The 19,868-nt window shown below is 44.5% G+C and overlaps 1 protein-coding gene across 2 annotated transcripts in view; it reads right to left on the reverse strand.

The window, feature by feature from the left end:
- Positions 1 to 256: 256 nt before the first annotated feature.
- The window catches only part of gtpbp3 (GTP binding protein 3, mitochondrial), a 54,532-nt gene continuing 34,920 nt past the window's right edge, over positions 257 to 19,868 (reverse strand). The window contains exons 6-10 of one of the 2 annotated variants that reach the window (XM_063200512.1): positions 16,549 to 16,692; positions 11,989 to 12,154; positions 2,952 to 3,082; positions 2,526 to 2,721; positions 257 to 505 (exon numbers count right to left, since the gene is read on the reverse strand). In XM_063200512.1, the coding sequence (XP_063056582.1) occupies positions 274 to 505; positions 2,526 to 2,721; positions 2,952 to 3,082; positions 11,989 to 12,154; positions 16,549 to 16,692 (869 nt within the window). In that variant the 3' untranslated portion in view covers positions 257 to 273. Of the gene's footprint in view, positions 506 to 2,525; positions 2,722 to 2,945; positions 3,083 to 11,988; positions 12,155 to 16,548; positions 16,693 to 19,868 lie in introns of both variants that reach the window. The other variant, XM_063200511.1, reaches the window with a different exon arrangement.

Below are 19,868 nucleotides of genomic sequence, written 5' to 3' on the forward strand. Positions count from 1 at the left end.
GTTTTTATTATTATTATTATTTCCAGTTTAAGTGAAATAAAATGGCACTGAATAATAGGAAATACAAAATGCATGTATTACCACTCTGAATGTACACACAGTCACGCACGCACACACACACACACACACACAATGTACACGCACACACACACACACACACACACACACACACACACACACACACACACACACACACACACACACACACACACACACACACACACACACACACACACACTCCCTCCCTCCCTCCCACTCCACTCCAGTCCACTTCTACTTCCCGATGCAGAAGTCTCTGAATATGATGTCCAGTATTTCCTCGGCCCCCACCCGGCCCGTGATGCGTGCCAGCGCGGTGAGGCCTAGTCGCACGCCCTCCGCAGCCAGAGCCAGGTCCAGGTCCCGGTAGCGCTGGTACTGACCCAGGCAGCGCAGGCACTCCAGCAGATGGGCCCGGTGTCGGGCCTGAGTCAAGCTGGGGCCTCCGGTCAGTGGGTCTCCACACCTGACAACAGCCGCACAGCAGCACAGTGCAGCACACAGGAAAGCACAGTAGAGGAAGGGAAAGGAGAGGAGAGGAGAGGAGAGGAGAGGAGAGGAGAGGAGACGAGAGGGAGAGGAGAGGAGAGGAGAGGAGAGGAGAGGAGAGGAGAGGAGAGGAGATGAGAGGAGAGGAAAGGAGAGGAGAGGAGAGGAGGAGAGGAATGGATAGGAGAGGTGAAGAGAGAGAGGAGAGGAGAGGAGAGGAGAGGAGGAGAGGAGAGGAGGAGAGGAGAGGAGAGGAGAGGAGTGGAGAGGAGCGGAGAGAGGAGTGGAGAGGAGAGAGGAGAGGAGAGGAGACGAGAGGAAATTAAAGGAGAGGAAAGGAGAGGAGAGATGGAGAACAGAGGAGAGGAGAGGAGAGAAGAGAAGAGAAGAGAAGAGAAGAGAGGAGAGGAGAGGAGAGGAGAGAGGAGTGGAGAGGAGAGAGGAGAGAGGAGAGGAGACGAGACGAGAGGAAATTAAAGGAGAGGAAAGGAGAGGAGAGATGGAGAAGAGAGGAGAGGAGGGGAGAGGAGAGGAGAGAAGACAAGAGGAGAGGAGAGAGGAGAGGAGAGAGGAGAGGAGAGGAGGGGAGAGGGAGAGGGAGAGGAGAGGAGAAGAGAGGAGAAGAGAGGAGAGGAGAGGAGAGGAAAGGAAAAGAGAGGAAAGGAGAGGAGAGGAGAGGAAGGGAAGGGAAGGGAGCAGGAATGTGTGAGGAAGTTTCTGTGTTATCGTGTACCACCAGTCTGACAAAGCACAATCTGACAAAGTAACTGGTCCGGCCCGCGAGTGAACTGGGCAGCCGGGCACCAGGGCTGGAACTGGAACATTACAGGGTGTTCTTTTCTGCTCCAGAACAAGGGCAGGCACATGCACGCACACTCATGCATGCATACAGACACACACACATATATGCACACACCCAACAACGCATGCAAGCACACACATACGTACGCACACACACTACAAATCACTACATTTGCCATATATGCATGCATTCTGCATGTTTTCATGTGTTCATCCAAATGCTCCATATTAATTAGGGAGGCGTGCAATGGAAATATTTTAATACTCTACTGTATAGCCAAATCAACATTGAGTTGGCACCCCACCTATACATTTTGCTGAATCTTGATTGCCTATTTTTCTTACACCTGCCAAAGAGATACTCTTTAGCCAGGGCTTTTTGCATGTGTGTTTATTTTTTATTTGTTGTTTTGAAAAATGACTGAGCATTGAGCAATGCTTGCATGTATTATTCTATTATATACCACAGCTCAAGATGATTTTAATTCCATTTCAATATCTATAATTGAGCTGAGCGGGCTTGGAGGAGTTCTCCGCTCTCTGAGTGCTCCTGTTATTGTTGATGATATTTGGTTCAAGTTGTTGGCCTCATGGGGGCCGCTAGGGGGGATAAAGTGGTACAGATTCTAAGGGCCCAAGCACTGATAGGGGCCCTTAAGGGGGCCTAAGCACTGAGAGGGGCCCTTAAGGGGACCCAAAATTTGAATCTTTCATGGGGCCCAACATTTCTGACAGCGCCCCTGGTTGGCCTACATTTCTCTGTTAATAAGCCAAATAAACATCTAACATTAGTATTATTAATAAGTACTTACAGGATCTTGTATCATATCGTATCGTATCGCATCGTATTGTATCGCATCACATCATATTGTATCGTATGATAGTAGCAATGGTTATGTTAGAGAAATACTGTGGTCACAGGATATTGTATTGTATCGTATCGCATCGCATCAAATTACGTTGCATCGCATTGCATCGTATCGTATCATAGTAGCAATAGTTATGTTAGTGAAGTTATCTGTACTCACAGTATCTTGTATCGTATCATATTGCATCACATTACATCGCATCGCATTGTATCGTATCGTAGTGGCAATAGTTATGTTAGTGAAATACTGTACTCAGGATCTTGTACCATATCGTATCATATCGTAGCGTATCGTATAGTAGTTACGTTAGTGAAGTACTGTACTCACAGGATCTTGACGGTGTCCTTCAGCAGGAACAGGAAGTCGGTGACGCCACCGCTGGTGTGGCAGGACATGAGGCAGGCCCTGGGCTGGTCACCACGCTCCGCCAAAACCCCCATGATGCACTGCTGCTGCTCCTCAGAAAGCAGATCGCTCTTATTGAGCACCAGGAGACAGCGAGGGGGGGTCACCATCCCGTCATCTGTGGTAGGGGATATGGAAAAAAACATGAAACGTTTCATTGCATAATGTCCTAAACTTCATTGGAAACTCATGTCATCATCTACATATCTGTGAATTCTTGCTATTCAAATATTTTCAGAACATTGTTTTTAAACCTATATACTGTAAAGTGCATTTTGCAATGCAATACCCAATACAAAACACCGTACATCGTATGGTATATTGTTTATTGCCCAGTCCTACCATCACCTGTGGTGGGAGAGGGGGAGGGGAGCACATCGGCCATGTACGTGTCGAGGGCACTCGCTATGTGCTGAGGATCATGGGTAATAAGCTGAGACGAGTCCACCACCACCAGTGCCAGGTCGGCCTGTCGCACCCTGGAAGGAGACAGGCAGACACACACACACACACACACACACACACACACACACACACACGCACACACACACACACTCACACCGACACAAGTGAGATGATCAAATCATGACAGTCTTCAGACAGTATCTGCATAATAAAATCAGTGGACAGAGACAAGTGAGACCAGGACCGTATTACGACACTGTGGTGTCCCCGGCCACTACACCTCGCAGGTGCCCCCCATTTATGAACAATATTTGCAGAGTTCAGATGCAAAACCCCCTAACTCCATTTCTGAAGACCTGCACTTCTATATTTTTAGAGAACCCTGTTGCTAGTTTGGTTTAAATTCATGTACTTGATAATACATATAAATAGTTATATTACCTAAATTAAATTAAGAAATATGCAATTTTGATAGCTTTGTATTAAATAAAAATGAATTAAGATTATTTTCTGAAAAGGCACTTAGGGGGTTTTGCATCTGAACTCTTCATTTGTAAAGTTTTTGTCACGTGGTGCCCCCTAACTGGCTGTAAACGGCTGGTGCCCCTGGGCACTGTGCCACTGGCCCTTATGGATAATCCGGATAAGAGTCAGACGATCAAAGTGAAGTTCGTTATCTGTTCAGTTTATTCATTCATTCATTCATTCCTGTGGGAGGCAAGCAATGTTGGTGAAGGCAAGCAAAGATGAGCGGATAACAACAGAAACATTTTTGTCTGATTCAAAGTGGAAAATAGTTTAACTGCAGGTGGTGAATGAAACCAACAACAGTATGTTTACAGTGATTTGATTTGCCGCCACCATCTGTAGAACTTGGAGCTGTCAGAATGGAATGCTAAACTTTGCAAAGTTGTGTGCACACACACACACACACACACACACACACACACACACACACACACACACACACACACACACACACACACACACACACACACACACACACACACACACACACACACACACACACACACACACACACACACACACAGAGCAGCAGCAGCAGCGGATGCTTCGAACCTCCTTCCTGTGTGGGGTCAGGATCCCAAACCCACCGAGTCTCAAATCATGCCACACACACACACACACACACACACACACACACACACACACACACACACACACACACACACACACACACACACACACACACACACACACACGTGTACACACACACACGTGTACACACACACACACACACACACACACACACACACACACACACACACACACACACACACACACACACACACACGCGCACACACACGCACACGCACACGCACACAGGCCTCCTCTGAAGAACTTATACGCACTTCCTGAATGTCCTACTGGGGCTGCCGGGAGCACACTGGCCATATCCATGATGTATGTATGACAAGACAGTGCCGCCACCACCGCCGCAGTTGATGTACAGCTGAAACATAAACAGTGAAGGGGCACTGGTATGATCGTCAGCGCAGGGCCGGATTAAGATATAGCCCGGGGCCCCTTGGCTACAGGTTGCTGTGGTGGGCACCACCCAAATGGCCAGAGGTGTAGTCTACTTTTTTGTGGTGGGTATACTGTATATTTGAGCATTTTTTGAGGTGGGTATACTGTATATATTTGTGCTATTCTAAATAATGGATCAATCAATTTTAAGTGGGTATACTGAAATCCCTGAAATTTTGAGGTGGGTATACTGCGTATACCTGCATTCTACGTAGACTACACCACTGCAAATGGCAAATTTTGCAGCAAATGTACATAGAAATAGACAGTGGCATAATTACGAGCTAGGAATTAACCTTTAAGCAGAGAGAGTAGAGAGAGAGAGGTTCCATTGGCCCATTGTTTCCTGGTTCTATTATGGCCCCCCTTAGGCAGACCTAGGCAGACCTAAGGACTGTTCTATTCATTGTAGGAGCATTATGACACGCCCCTTTAGGCAGACCGGAACCTGGTCGCGTTAGGTGCCCATAGAAACCTATTATGTTGGCATATCTCTATAGAATATCTCTGCTTTAAGAGTGTGGGTTTTTGAACATTCTATAAAAAGAATGTGTTCTATAACAATGCAAGATTCTAAAATTCCAAATTGTATTGTATGGCGCCCAGAATTCTATAGAACTTTCACTGCCCGAACATTCCCGTCACATCTTGTCACAATTCTGCAATTTTTCCACTTTTGACCAATCAAGGGGGACCACTTTTGGCAAGTGGGGGCCCCTAGGCTGCAGCCATACCTAGCCTGTGCATTAATCCGGGCCCTGTGAGAGTATGGCAGTGCTGCTGCGGTTGATGTACAGCTGAAACGTAAACGGTGTGGGGGGCACTGGTCGGGACAAACAGGTAGGAGGGTCAGGACATGTCACCAGAAGTCACCGGAGTCAAGGAGTCTCAGGAGGAGCAGACAGGAGAAGTGGCCCCTTTTATGTGTCCACTGTTACGCAACAAAGGACCCCCCTTAACTTCACTTCACACACTTCACACGCTCACACACTCACGCATGCCGATGTGCACAAATATTTGCCATGGATATCTATTTATATGCTGTGCTGTGCCTATTGTGACACGGCACCGCCCAAATGTACACATATGTGATTGATTTGATTCGGTACTTAGCAGTGATGAGAGCATTCACAACTGTGCCGAGTACGTCAATACTTTGCCATGGATATCTATTTATATGCTGTGCCTACTGTGACACTGCACCGCCCAAATGTACACATGTATATACAGTATGTGATTTAATACGGTACTTAGCAGTGATGAGAGCACTCACTACTGTACCGAGTACGTCAATACTGTAAGAGTTAGCAACAAGAATGTACGTCAATACTGTAAGAGTTAGCAGGGGCAGATTATGGTTTCATGGGCCCCTGAGCCAAACAACAAGAATGGCCCCTCTCTCCTTGGACTGGCGAGATTCAGAAAAGTTGGGGTGTTTAAGCCCAGATCTTAGAGAGCCTTATTTTGTTGGGTGTTTGGGGAATTCTCAAGTTCAAGTTCAAGTGTATTTTATTGTCCAAAATCTATGTAACAAGGTTAGCACAGAAGTTTGAAATTGTATTTGATCAGTCTCCCCTGAAAATTTTTTGAAAATACGGCAGTTAAAAAGTACAATTTTAACACAATATGAAAACATACAGTAAATATAGACCAATAATGAGGTGGCTTTTTGTAGTAGCATGGAGGCTTGGCCTTCAGGGCCCCCCTGGCTCTGTATGTGTACTGTCTATGTCTATACTGTCTATGTTTTTACCTAAAGTATGTGATTGTCTAAGTCTGCATAGGACAGTAAGAAATGTAATTAAAATTCTTTGTATGACCAGTGTATGTAAAGAAATTGACAATAAAGCCCACTTGACTTGACTTGTCTGGACGTGACTTGACTTGACCTGTCTTGACGTGACTTGACTTGACTTGGCTCTTGGGCCCTTGGGCCCCTGGGCTTGGGCCCGGTAGGCCCGTGCACTAATCCATACTGTGAGTGTTAGGGCTCGGTCGTAGTCGGAGTCGTAGTCGGACCGCTACACTAGACTGGCCTGCCTGACTCCACGTCTTCCTTCCGCCAGGCTGGAACATGGACTTCCATTCACACCTACTGTATTGGGAACCTCCTCATGCGCACGTCAACTGACACGATGACGAAAGCTAAGTGGCTAAGAGTAAGCCCTAAAGAGTGTTTATCTTAAATGTTCTAACGAGCTTGTTTGTGTGCCTGTGCATATATTTGTGTGTGCATGTTTGTGTGTGTCTGTGTGAGTGTGTGTGTGCATGCGTGCGTGCGTGTGTGTGTGTGTGTGTGTGAGAGAGAGAGAGAGAGAGAGAGAGAGAGAGAGAGAGAGAGAGGGAGTGTGTGTGTGTGTGTGTGTGTGTGTGTGTGTGTGTGTGTGTGTGTGTGTGTGTGTGTGTGTGTGTGTGTGTGTGTGTGTGTGTGTGTGTGTGTGTGTGTGTATGTGTGCGTGCATGAGTGCATGCATGCTCGTGTCTATAGGTGGGTAAGATCGGGATGGAATGGGGACACGACACTAGAGATGCCACAGTAACGAGCTCACTTCCCTCTGTGTGTGTGTGTGTGTGTGTGTGTGTGTGTGTGTGTGTGTGTGTGTGTGTGTGTGTGTGTGTGTGTGTGTGTGTGTGTGTGTGTGTGTGTGTGTGCCTGTGTATGTCTGTTTGAGTGTTTGAGTGTGTGTGTGTGTGTGTGTGTGCTAGTGATACACAAGGTGTGTGTGTGTGCACAAATGTGTGTGTGTCTGTTGGAGTGTGTGTGTGTGTATGTGTGTATGTGTGTGCATGTGTGTGTGTGTGTATGTGTGTATGTGTGTGCATGTGTGTGTGTGTGTGTGTGCTAGTGTGTATACACAAGTGTGTGTGTGCGTGTGCGTGTGTGCGCGTACATGTGTTTCCAGAGTCCTGGTGAGAACCTACTGTACTGTACACCAGTGAGAGGGGTGAGACGAGGGGCACGTTGTCTTCTTCCCTCTGTGTGTGTGTGTGTGTGTGTGTGTGTGTGTGTGTGTGTGTGTGTGTGTGTGTGTGTGTGTGTGTGTGTGTGTGTGTGTGTGTGTGTGTGTGTGTGTGTGTGTGTGTGTGTGTGTGTGTGTGCGTGCGTGCCCTGGTGAGAACCTACTGTACTGTAGTAGAGAGGTGAGGCGAGGGGCACGTCTTCACTGTACTGTAGTAGAGAGGTGAGGCGAGGGGCACGTCTTCTTCTCTTGGATGGAGATTAATATTCACTACAGTGTCACCGCCAGGTCAACACAAACAAACAACAGCTAGCGCATTTCCTTTCACTGAAGTAAGCCCCTGAAGCCCCTGTATGCAATACAATATGCGAGCTTGCCTCCTCCACTTGTGCTTGTGGCCTCACATTTTCCTGATGCCCCACCTCCGTGCAGAAAACAATTAAGTTTCCCCGCTGTCATCCTAGCCACAACAATTTTTTGGGAACTATTCTTCATTTTGGGGACTATTCTTCCTGGTACGAGGCCACAAGCACAAGTGGAGGACGCAATGTCGCATATTGGAATGCACCCCCTGTTAGCCGGCTAACAAGGCCTGAAAATTCATCTCACTGAAGCAGCGGATACATACAGTGCCCTCCATTATTATTGGCACCCCTGGTTGAGATGTGTTTTTTAGCTTCCAATTATTATTATTTTTCTCTAAATAATATGGGACCTTAATGGAAAAAAAAAGAGAAAAATCCAACCTTCAATACAAGTGCATTTATTCAGTGGGGAAAAAATCCCACATAAAGAAATAATTATTTGACATCAAATAATGTGTGTCACAATTATTAGCACCCCTGTTGTTAATATTTTGTACAACCCCCTTTTGCCAACAAAACAGCACCTAATCTTCTCCTATAATGTTTCACAAGATGGGAAAAGACAGAAAGAGGGATCTTCAGCCATTCCTCTTTGCAGAATCTCTCTAAATCATCCAGAGACCTGGGTCCTCTCCTCTGTACTCTCCTCTTCAGCTCACCCCACAGGTTCTCAATGGGGTTGAGGTCTGGGGACTGAGATGGCCATGGGAGGAGCTTGATTTTGTGTCTGGTTAACCATTTCTGTGTAGATTTGGCCATATGTTTAGGGTCAATTGTCCTTGCTGAAAGACCCAGTGACGACCCATCTTCAGCTTTTTGGCAGAGGGCAACAGATTTTGATTTAAAATGTCCTGGTATTTCAAAGCATTCATGATGCCATGCACCCTAACAAGCTTCCCAGGGCCTTTGGAAGCGAAACAGCCCCACAGCATCACTGACCCACCCCCATACTTCACAGTGGGTATGAGGTGCTTTTCAGCATGCGCATCTTTCGTGGCACGCCAGACCCACTTAGAGTGTTTGTTGCCAAAAAGCTCAATCTTGGTCTCATCTGACCAAAGCACACGGTCCCAGTTGAAGCCCCAATCAGTGATGCGCGGGTCGACGAAAAAACAAGACACACCCGACCGCTTTTTTCCCTAGTCCGTCCGCTTGCCCTGCCCGCAAGAAATATTCATGAAAAATATTGACCCGGCCCGCTTCCCGACCCGCCTTTGAAAATAGTAGCCGTGCGTCTTTATGAACACCCTAGCGTCATTGGCAAAGCACAATCACGTCAAAAGGTCTTAAAAAAGGAATTTGCGTCAAAAACAAGACAGCTGTGCATTTCAACAGGACATGGATTTTTGAACCGACGACTGCCGACTGTCACCTGTTTATTTCGGTAACATCGTCGTTTGGATAGGCTACATGGAGAAAATTAATCTGTAGGTTGGTGAGCAGACGGAGCCAGCCGTCAAGTGGATTGCCTCGTAGTCATGGTACGACACAGGAAATGAAAACAAACTCTGTAAGCAACACATGAGTGCGAAACCATTACAATTGTATAAGAAAATATGTAGGCTATATCCACCACTGCACTGTTTAGAGAGCACCCTCTGTGTTCTTCAAAATGCACTCAATGGTTGCACCTGCTGCACTAGTTGCGCGCAGAAGATATTCGGCCGACGCAGGAGCCTCATTAAGTCTCCTGCAGAGCGGGTGGCACCATCTTAGTTATTCAGCCATATAAACTTTGATCTATTTCGAAAAAAATGTCCCTGTCCCTGTCTGCTAAAGTAAACTATAGTCTATTGGCTAGCCTATAGCCTACTTTAAAATTCGGCATCATTTCAAAGGTCCTGACCGACCGCACCCGACCCGAATTTCATTTAAAATAATATTTCATAACCCGTGCCTGCGGTCGACCGCAGTTAACTGCAAGCGCCCGCTGCTTTCGGGTCAGCCCGCGCATCACTGGCCCCAATACCGCTGGGCGAACTCCAGACGTTTGCATTTATGATTGTGGGTGAGGAAAGGTTTTCTCCGTGCATGCCTCCCAAACAGCTTGTTGGCGTGTAGACAGCGCCTGATGGTTGATTTGGAGACTTTGTGACCCCAGGATGCTACCATTTGTTGTAATTCTGTAACAGTGAGCTTTGGAGATCTTTTGATTCCCTTACCATCCTCCTCACTGTGCGTGGTGGCAAAATAAACTTGGGTCCTCGTCCAGGCTTGTTTACCACTGTTCCAGTTGTTTTGAACTTCTTAATTATTCCTCTCACAGTAGATATGGGCAGCTGCAGTTGAGTGGCAATCTTCTTGTAGCCTCTGCCTGACCTGTGAAGGTCGACGCACATCTGCCTCACTTGTATGCTGTGTTCCTTTGTCTTTCCCATGTTTAAGAGTGGATAAGAGAAATGGCCTCGGTGTCACGTCATAGTTATACCCCAGGGAAACAGGAAGTGATGAATTACTAATTAAATGTTCCTACATACTCTGGTAAACTTTGTAAACTACTGTAGAAATGACAGAAATGCTTCAATTATATTTATTTCCTGGGAATTGTTAAGGGTGCCAATAATTGTGGAACAGGTGATTTAATGAAAAATAATTATTTTTTAGTCAGGGATTTTTTTTATTTTCCTACAATTCATTTGAGTTGAAGGCAACATTTTCCTACAATTTTCAGTGTGACAGTATTCTTCTGCAATAAACACTGAATTTATTTTAAGGCTTTTAACACATCTCAACCAGGGGTGCCAATAATTATGGAGGGCACTGTAGTATTAAGGAGTTGGTTCGATAGCATCATGGCTTTGGCTTGCTACTGTTATCTTTGTTATTGCAATGATGACGTACTGTATGTGAATTAATATTATGTCACAAGCTAATAAAGCTTGACAAAACGATGACACCGAAATAACCCTAAGCATGGGTGTAATTTTAGGTGTGGATGGTGGGGGACATGTCCAAACCACTTGTGAGATAAACTTAGATTGTCGCCACCACTTTCACCAACACAAAGCAAAAATAACATACCAGGACAATTTGATATATTAATGTCCCCAGCACTTTTGAAGGCAGACCTACCTAAGTTACCCCATAGGACCACCGCAAGCGATTGTTGGGCAAGATTTCCTAGTCGTGACCAACGTTCTAAGATAGAATTTTGCCGGTTCCAAGAGTCGCTGATTGCAAATTTAATATCTGTTAGATATTTACGACTCGAAATAGAACGTTGGGCATCGTCTCTGTGAGATTGACAGTTGCGATACTCTATATGTGTGCAGCGCAACCCGACGTCAAAATCAGACACAAAATCGGGAGTCATGTAGTTTCAGCCTGGCCTAAGGCTGTAGTAGCTTACTGTGCAATCGCTACTTCACAGCATTGCTTTGTATAGTGACAAATAGTCATCCATGTGTAGCTCATACCCTTCACACAAGATTTTCTGGCATAGACATCTTTGTATACAGTAGCTCCTATCTATATCAATCTGTATGCTGGAAATAATTCATGTGTTTTGAAGTTTTCTGTGCTCGGGTGCCTTTTTGATGCATTGCTCAGTCTCAGTGTGACAATCCTGGCTAGATAAAGGTTAAATCGAATAGTGCGAAAGTGCCCTACCTCTCCCTTGGGCACCGACCGCAGCCCTTACACTATTTCAAGATTATCTGGAATAGTCATCCTTATATGGCTCATATCCCCACTAATCTGTGTCTAGACCCTAGAGTCTATGTCTGTCTGCATGGTAAAGTAAGAAACGGAATTTCAATTCTTTGTATGACCAGCGCATGTAAAGCAATTGACAATAAAACCGGCTTGACTTGACTGTTTACTGTACAGTATGTGTCCTAGTAATCTATAGTTTACTGTATGTGTGTTAGTAATCTGCAGTTTACAGTATGTGTCCTAGTAATCTGTAGTTTGCTGTGTAGTGTCCCAGTAGTAATCTGTAGTTTGCTGTGTAGTGTCCCAGTAGTAATCTGTAGTTTACTGTATGTGCCCTACCTCTCCCTGGCGCGCCGCACCCCTTACACTATTTCCAGATTATCTGGCATAGTTATCCTCATATAGTCATACCTTATACATCTTTATATATAGGTACCGTATGTGTCCTACCTCTCCCTGGCGCGCCGCACCCCTTCCCTCTCCACGCTGTCCTGTGTGTCCCTCAGGCCGGCCGTGTCGCTCAGCAGGACGGGGAAGCCACCGATGTCCACACACGTCTCCACCACGTCCCTAGTGGTGCCCGCAACTGGGGACACGATGGCCGCGGGACGCTGACCTGATGGGGGATAGAGGACAGATTATCATTTATTACACACACACACACACACACACACACACACACACACACACACACACACACACACACACACACACACACACACACACACACACACACACACACACACACACACAGACGTCTCCACCACGTCCCTGGTTGTGCCGGCCACGGGGGACACGATGGCCGCGGGACGCTGACCTGGGGGATAAAGGATAGATTATCATTATTATTATTATTATTATTATTATTGTTATTACACACACACACACACACACACACACACACACACACACACACACACACACACACACACACACACACACACACACACACACACACACACACACCCCGGGACGCTGGCCTGGGGATAGAAGATAGGGTTAGTGGTTCTGTGGGTTGGGGCCCACTGCTGTGCTCTGAAGGTACAGTATTAAAAGTGGGCCTTGACATCATTTTAAGAGAATAAGAGAATTGTTGTTCATCTAACTGTTAAGCACATTGAGCTGCTTGTCTTGTATGAATTGTGCTATACAAATACAGTTATTATTATTATTTTCTGAAAATCAAAACAATTTTTGCAGGCCTGAGTGAGGTGAGTACCAGGTAAATTGAAGTTGTCACGCTCTCTGAAATGCTGTGAAAACTGCTCTCTACGTCTACAGTATGTTGCAATTCATATTTCCAAGTCTAAACATTCATTGATGTCCACCTCTTGTAACATCAACTCATAAATTGGCAGCCTATTGTTTTATAAAGCAACAAACACTGAGGAGTCACATCATCAAAATACATGGGGCGACAGATTGAGGCGTAGGCCGTAGACAAAATGCTGAGGATAAAATCCATGACACCACAAACCAGACATTAATATCTTCAGAATTGGTGGTGTAATTCTTTGATACAAATTTTAAAGGAAAGAAAAATAATCAGTAAAAAAACCCCACAACAAACAAAAGGGTTCATCTTCAAAATGACACACAAGTACCCTACACAAGTCTTTGCTGACCCTTCCCCGTCTCTCTCTCTCCCCACTTAACTTGCTTCCTGTCTGCCTCAACTGTCCTGTCACAAAAATAAAGGTCCAAAAAGCCAAAACGCCCCCCTCTTCCCCTCCCCAATAAAATAAATTGAAATAAGGGAAAGAAAAATAATCAGTAAAAACACACAACAAAAACAAGGGTCCATACCCTAAGGTAACCTACACATACATAAGTCTTCAGTTAGTCAGAAGATGAATGTCCTGAGGAAACATGGGTAGATTTATATCTGGCCACTGATAAATATTCCCATTATTAAGATAGGAAGCACTTGAGGCGGAGGAACCGCTCTGAATAGCGTACGTACGTGCGACCATATTGCCACAGGATGCGACTCTTTAAACAGACGCTAAAAAATGATCCGCCGTCCGGTGCCGCAGTGTCACAGAGTGAATACGAAAGTGGATAAATTACAAAAGGTTGACAGGCACACGCAGAAAACACACAAACATGCACGCATGCACACGCACACGCACACGCACACGCACACGCACACACACACACACACACACACGCACACGCACACACACACACACACACACACACACACACACACACACACACACACACAGTCAAGTTTACAAATGTTGGTTCCCCACGTCAGGAGGGTCGGCTGTTGGTAAAGGATGTTTTTTATGTGATGCCTACAATGACAATTTTGGATTTAAGGTAATAATGATAATCGTAAGATAAAATATACAGTCCCAGGAAAAAGTTTGTACACCCTTTGAAATGTTTTACCTTTCTGTCAAAATTGGTCATAAAACATGGTCTGATCTTCCCGGAAATCACAAGAAGGAACAACCAGAGTCTGCTTTAACTAATTCAACCCAAATATTTACAAGTTTTCATATTTTCATTGGCCATAAGATGCAAACATTCACAGGACAGCAAGGCATAAGTAAGTACACCCTTGCATTCAATAGGTGTTAACCCTAAGTTAGTCGCAATAACCTCAACCAGATGTTTCCTGTAGTTGCAGATCAGATTAACAAAATAATCTGGATGTATCTGGTCTCCCTCTTCTTTAGAAAACTGCCTCTCGTCAGCAAGGTTTGTGGGATGTCTGGAGTGCATAGCTTTCTTGACTTCATGCCTTTTTTTTTGTCAGGGCTTTGACTGGGCTATTCCAGAATGTGTATTTCATTATTATGAAGCCATTCTAAAGTCGATTTGCTTCTAAAGTATGGGTTGTTGTCACATTTCAGCTCCCATCCTCTTGTGTGCTTCAACTGTGTGACAGACTACCTCACTTTTTTTCTGTGAAATATCTCGATAAACTTCTGAGTTCATTGTTCCACTGATAATAGCAAACTGAAAAGGGCCTGAGGCAGCAAGGTAGCCGCATATAATGATGCTCCCGCCACCATAATCAAAGGTACAGATGATGTTTTGGTGAAGGTGTGGTTCTCCAGTTCTCCTCCAAACATGACATTGTGTGTTCCCCTGAACAATTCAACTTTGGTTTCAACGTTGGCCTACAGAATATTTTGCAGTAATTCTATGAAGCATATACATGCTTTTTCGCAAACCTCAAAGGTGCAGCAATATTTTTTTTGGACAGAAACCCCATTAATTTTAGATGGCAGAATGAATCCCATTTTTAGCTATTCTTGGTTACATCTCCTCTTCTGAGTATGGTGGCGGGAGCATCATTATATGCGGCTACTTTGCTGCCTCAGGCCCTTGACAGTTTGCTATTATCAGTGGAACAATGAACTCAAGTTTATTGTGATATTTTACAGAAAAAAAACGTGAGGAAGTCTGTCACACAGTTGAAGCACACAAGAGTATGGGTCCTGAAATGTGACAACAACCCATACTTTAGAAGCAAATCGACTTTAGAATGGCTTCATAATAATGAAATACACATTCTGAAATAGCCCAGTCAAAGCCCTGACAAAAAACAATTGAGATTATATGGCATGAAGTCAAGAAAGCTATGCACTCCAGACATCCAACAAACCTTGCTGACGAGAGGCAGTTCCCTAAACAAGAGGGAGACAAGATACAAACAGATTGTTTTGTTAATCTGATCTGCAACTACAGGATAAGTCTGGTTGATGTTATTGCACTAACTGAGGGTTAAAACCTACTTAATGCAAGGGTGTACTTACTTATGCCCTTCTCTCCTGTGAATGTTATGGCCTTATGACCAATAAAAATATGATAACATGTAAATGTTTGGGTGGAATTAATTAAAGCAGACTCTGGTTGTTCCTTCTTGAGATTTCCAGGAAGATCAAACCATGTTTTATGATCAATTTTGACAGAAATGTAAGACATTTCAAAGGGTGTACAAACTTTTTCCTGGGACTGTAGAATTAAGAAAACAAAATTAATTTAGTAAAGCAAATAAGAAAATAAACAACAAGCAAACACATGAGCTTATTAAATACAGACAACTGGGATCATGGAGTTGAAATGTCTTTTGTAGAGAGTTACTTGTGCACAATCCCTGGTGCTGAACAAAAAGATTGAAAAACATCATGGAAAATGTTCTCGAGAGTTTCATGGAAAGGTGACTGGACATGGCATTTCCTCTGCAGTTTGTGGTGTCATGAGTCAGTAGGACAACTATGCTCTGTGGGAAATGCTTATGTGACACGCAGCACACAGTGTGAAAAGACAACATTGTGCAGCGTGTGAAAATCGTGACCTATGGCTGAGATCCATGCTTAAGCAGAATGGAGAACGAGAATTGTGTTTTGTTTGACAGGAGAGCACTGACCTGTTAGAGAGGACAGACAGACGGATGATTGATTGAGTGAGTGAGTGAGTGAGTGAGTGAGTGAGTGAGTGAGTGAGTGAGTGAGTGAGTGAGTGAGTGAGTGAGTGAGTGAGTGAATGAATGAATGAATGAATGAATGAATGAATGAATGAATGAATGAATGAATGAATGCAGCGCCACCTGTTAAAAGAGAATCTACAGGTAATCTGTGTGAGGAAAATTGTGACTTGTGTCTGAGATGTGAAAGGAGAACAGTGAACCAAGAATAGTGAACCGAGAATAGTGAACAGAGTCGTGATTGCTGTGAGAAGAGAGCGCCGACATTTTTAAGGACAGATCGACTATGAAAGACAGATAACATATGGATGGCTGACTGACTGACTGACTGACTGACTGACTGACTGACTGACTGACTGACTGACTGACTGAATGAATGAATGAATGAATGAATGAATGAATGAATGAATGAATGAATGAATGGACGAATGAGAGCTCTCAGGGAGCTCACCATTGCACTCTTGTGCACAGGAATACACATGCACCGCAAACTAACAAACCGAAGAACACGAAACAATCTCAGACGATCACATGACCAACGAATAAATGGTGTGATGTTCCCTTACACAGCATGTTGAGCAGGCTGCTCTTGCCAGCGTTGGTTGCCCCGGCGATGACCACCTGCACGCCGCTACGGAGACGCTCCCCCTTCCGCTCGTCACTCAGGTGATCCTCGACCTCCCTCTGGAGGAGGCGCAGGGACTCATCCACTACAGGGAGACACACAGTAGGAGTACACATTATAACAGAACACATTATATACAGTGCATATAGCTCGTCACTCAGGTGCATACAGTACTGTACATATTGTATACTGTAGCTCGTCACTCAGGTGATCCTCGACCTCCCTCTGGAGGAGGCGCAGGGACTCATCCACTAGATATACACAAGGAGACACACAGACAGGGAGACACACAGACAGGGAGACACACAGACAGGGAGATATAGAGACAGGGAGATATAGAGACAGGGAGATATACAGACAGGGAGACACACAGACAGGGAGAGATACAGTACACGTTATACACAGTACACATTATATACAGTACAGCTTCTTGTCACTCAGGTGATGCTTGACCTCCCTCTGGAGGAGGCGCAGGTACTCATCCACTAGATACGCACAGGACGACATTATAGCAGTACATATTAATTAGTAATTGGTAATTAACCCATTAATGCCTGATGTTTTGTTGCTCAACATTGGCCCTGGCGCCTGGAGCTGCATTACGCAACATTCAGGCTCTTGAGATTTGAGACAACTTTATTAAAAATCTCTGTTTGTTTGAATGGAATGAACACATTGTAATGAAAGATGAGGGTATTAGTGTTTAAGTGCATATTTTTATGTGCTTCGGAAGCTGAGATATTTAGGTTTTCATAGGCTGAGGGCAGCTTTTCTTAAAGGGACACTGTGTGTGAGATTTTTAGTTGTTTATTTCCAGAATTCATGCTGCCCATTCACTAATGTTACCTTTTTTATGAATACTTGGACCATAATGGAAAATATGTATCTATTACTCAGTAAACTTTCATGTAAAGATCAAATTTGGCAATAGGCAGCCCAGTTTCAATGAGCAGCATACTTGCAGTACCTTTTTTGACCATTTCCTGCACAGTGTCCCCTTAAAAAGGCAGCACCCTTTTTTGCAGGTTCCTTAGGCGTCAATGGGTTAAAGCCACAGCTGAGGTCACTGCTGTATGGATTAAATTATTTTTTGTGGATTATCTAAAAAGCCTGGTTGCAGCTACAGTGTACTGGGCAAACCAGGATAGAAAAGCAACAGAGGTCCTTTGTCCCCAGGGTCATACAGCTTTTCAATGACACACAGAAGTATGGCGCAGATAGATAGATAGATAGACAGACAGACAGACAGACAGACAGACAGACAGACAGACAGACAGACAGACAGACAGATAGATAGACAGACAGATAGATAGATAGATAGATAGATAGATAGATAGATAGATAGATAGTTTATTTGTCCTTTCGGAAAATTGTTCTGTGCCATTTCACACAGGCAGGACAATGATTGGTTGTTTACTCTCCACATTCATCCTATTGAGATTTAATTTCAGAGCTGCAACCTTCTGCTGAAGCCTGACATCAGTCATGAGCAGTCACGGGTAAGCGGTTAGGGCGTCAGACTTGTATCCCAAAGGTTGCCGGTTCGACTCCAGACCCGCCAGGTTGGTGGGGGGAGTAATCAACCAGTGCTCTGCCCCATCCTCCCCAATGACTGAGGTACCCTGGGCATGGTAACGTCCTGTCACACTGCTCCCTTGCGGTGCCATTGGGGGCTGCCCCATTGCACGGGTGAGGCATAAATGTGCTTTATGGGCAGTGTGCAGTGTTCACTTGTGTGCTGTGGAGTGCTGTGTAACAAAGACAATGGGAGTTGGAGTTTCCCAGGTGGGCTTTCACTTCACTGTAAGGACACAGCTGCATACCCTGGAAATGTACTGGACTGCTGATGGAAAATGTGCGAACCCTTCACCCTATTTGTCATCACATGATTCATCCTCTCCAATACAAAGAGCATGATGCAAGATAATGCAAAGAATAATTTATGGAAGCGGTGATGCATCAAATTGCTAGGCGATCCGACACCATCAACGATGGTGAAAAATATTTCCTTATCGAAGGTTATCGACATTCCAACAGAACAGTGGGAGGGCGACCTTGGCCCATTGAGGCGCACGGAAAACCAGTCGGCACAGACATCCTATGAACATGGCGGAGCTGACAGAGCAATGGGCTAAAACGCTTCCTGTAACATTGCGCAAGCATGATTCAGTGTTATCAGACAGCCAGTGAATTTCTTAATGGCAAATGAGGAGGATCCACCACTTGTTTAAACCGCCCAATTTATTACATTTGTACCGAGTTTTGATAATGAGAGATTTATGAATGTTTTTTAACAAAGGTAAGAGATGCAATTGCTCTCTATAGTGCTATTATGCTCAGGTAAAATCTTAATTTGTCTGTTTTCTTTTGCTATGGCCCGAAGTGCGTCATGTTTTTCTGCACTTGTGATTTGGATGCCGATCAAATCTCATACTGTGACCGTATAAAGCATTACACTAAGAGCCAGTTTCAAAAACAAAAGTGGGAAAAAAACGAAATCTGTGGTGGTTTCACAGATTTTGCCAAAATTCTTTGTTAGGCTCATGGAAGTGTTTTCCATTAGCCTAGTGTTTTTCCCGTGATGGACTCATGGAAGTTCTTTCTATACAGACGAGACATTACCAGCTATTTCTTTTCTGGTCTTACTACTTATTGGTATTTGTTTCAGTAAAATAAACATAGTTGTTTCTATAAACTACTGACAATATTTCCTCATGAAAATATTGTCATTTAAAGCATTTATTTGCAGCAAGTTAAGAATGGTTAAAATAACACAAAAGATGCAATGCTTTCAGACCTCAAAAAAAAAAAAAGACCCAAGATGATATTCACTTTAAAACAACATAATAGCAATATATCAACTACGAAAGAGTTCAGAAATCAGTATTTGGTAGAATAACCTTGGATTTGAATCCCCAAATTGCTCCTGGTGGCAGGGTGGTACCCACGGCTACTACAAGTACTACTAGCCTGATCATCATCGACTTTCAAATCTCTTCGAGACTTGGTCTGACCAAGAGCATAACAATTAACATTTCCCAAATTGAATTTCCCAAACGACCTCCCTTGGTTTGATAAATGGTTTGTTTGCTTCCCAACAAAGTGGGAGGAGTTCCTGATTTTGCGGGAACTCAGAAAGTACTTGCACTGCTCTCGGCCTGACTGGTAGCAACGCTGAAGCTGTTGCGTCACTAGGAGGGCACAGCCTGGCTAACTACTACTGGGGTGTGAATGTGAGTGTGAATGGGTGAATGTGAGGCA

Source organism: Engraulis encrasicolus, chromosome 6, assembly GCF_034702125.1.
Source record: "Engraulis encrasicolus isolate BLACKSEA-1 chromosome 6, IST_EnEncr_1.0, whole genome shotgun sequence".
NCBI lineage: Eukaryota > Metazoa > Chordata > Actinopteri > Clupeiformes > Engraulidae > Engraulis > Engraulis encrasicolus.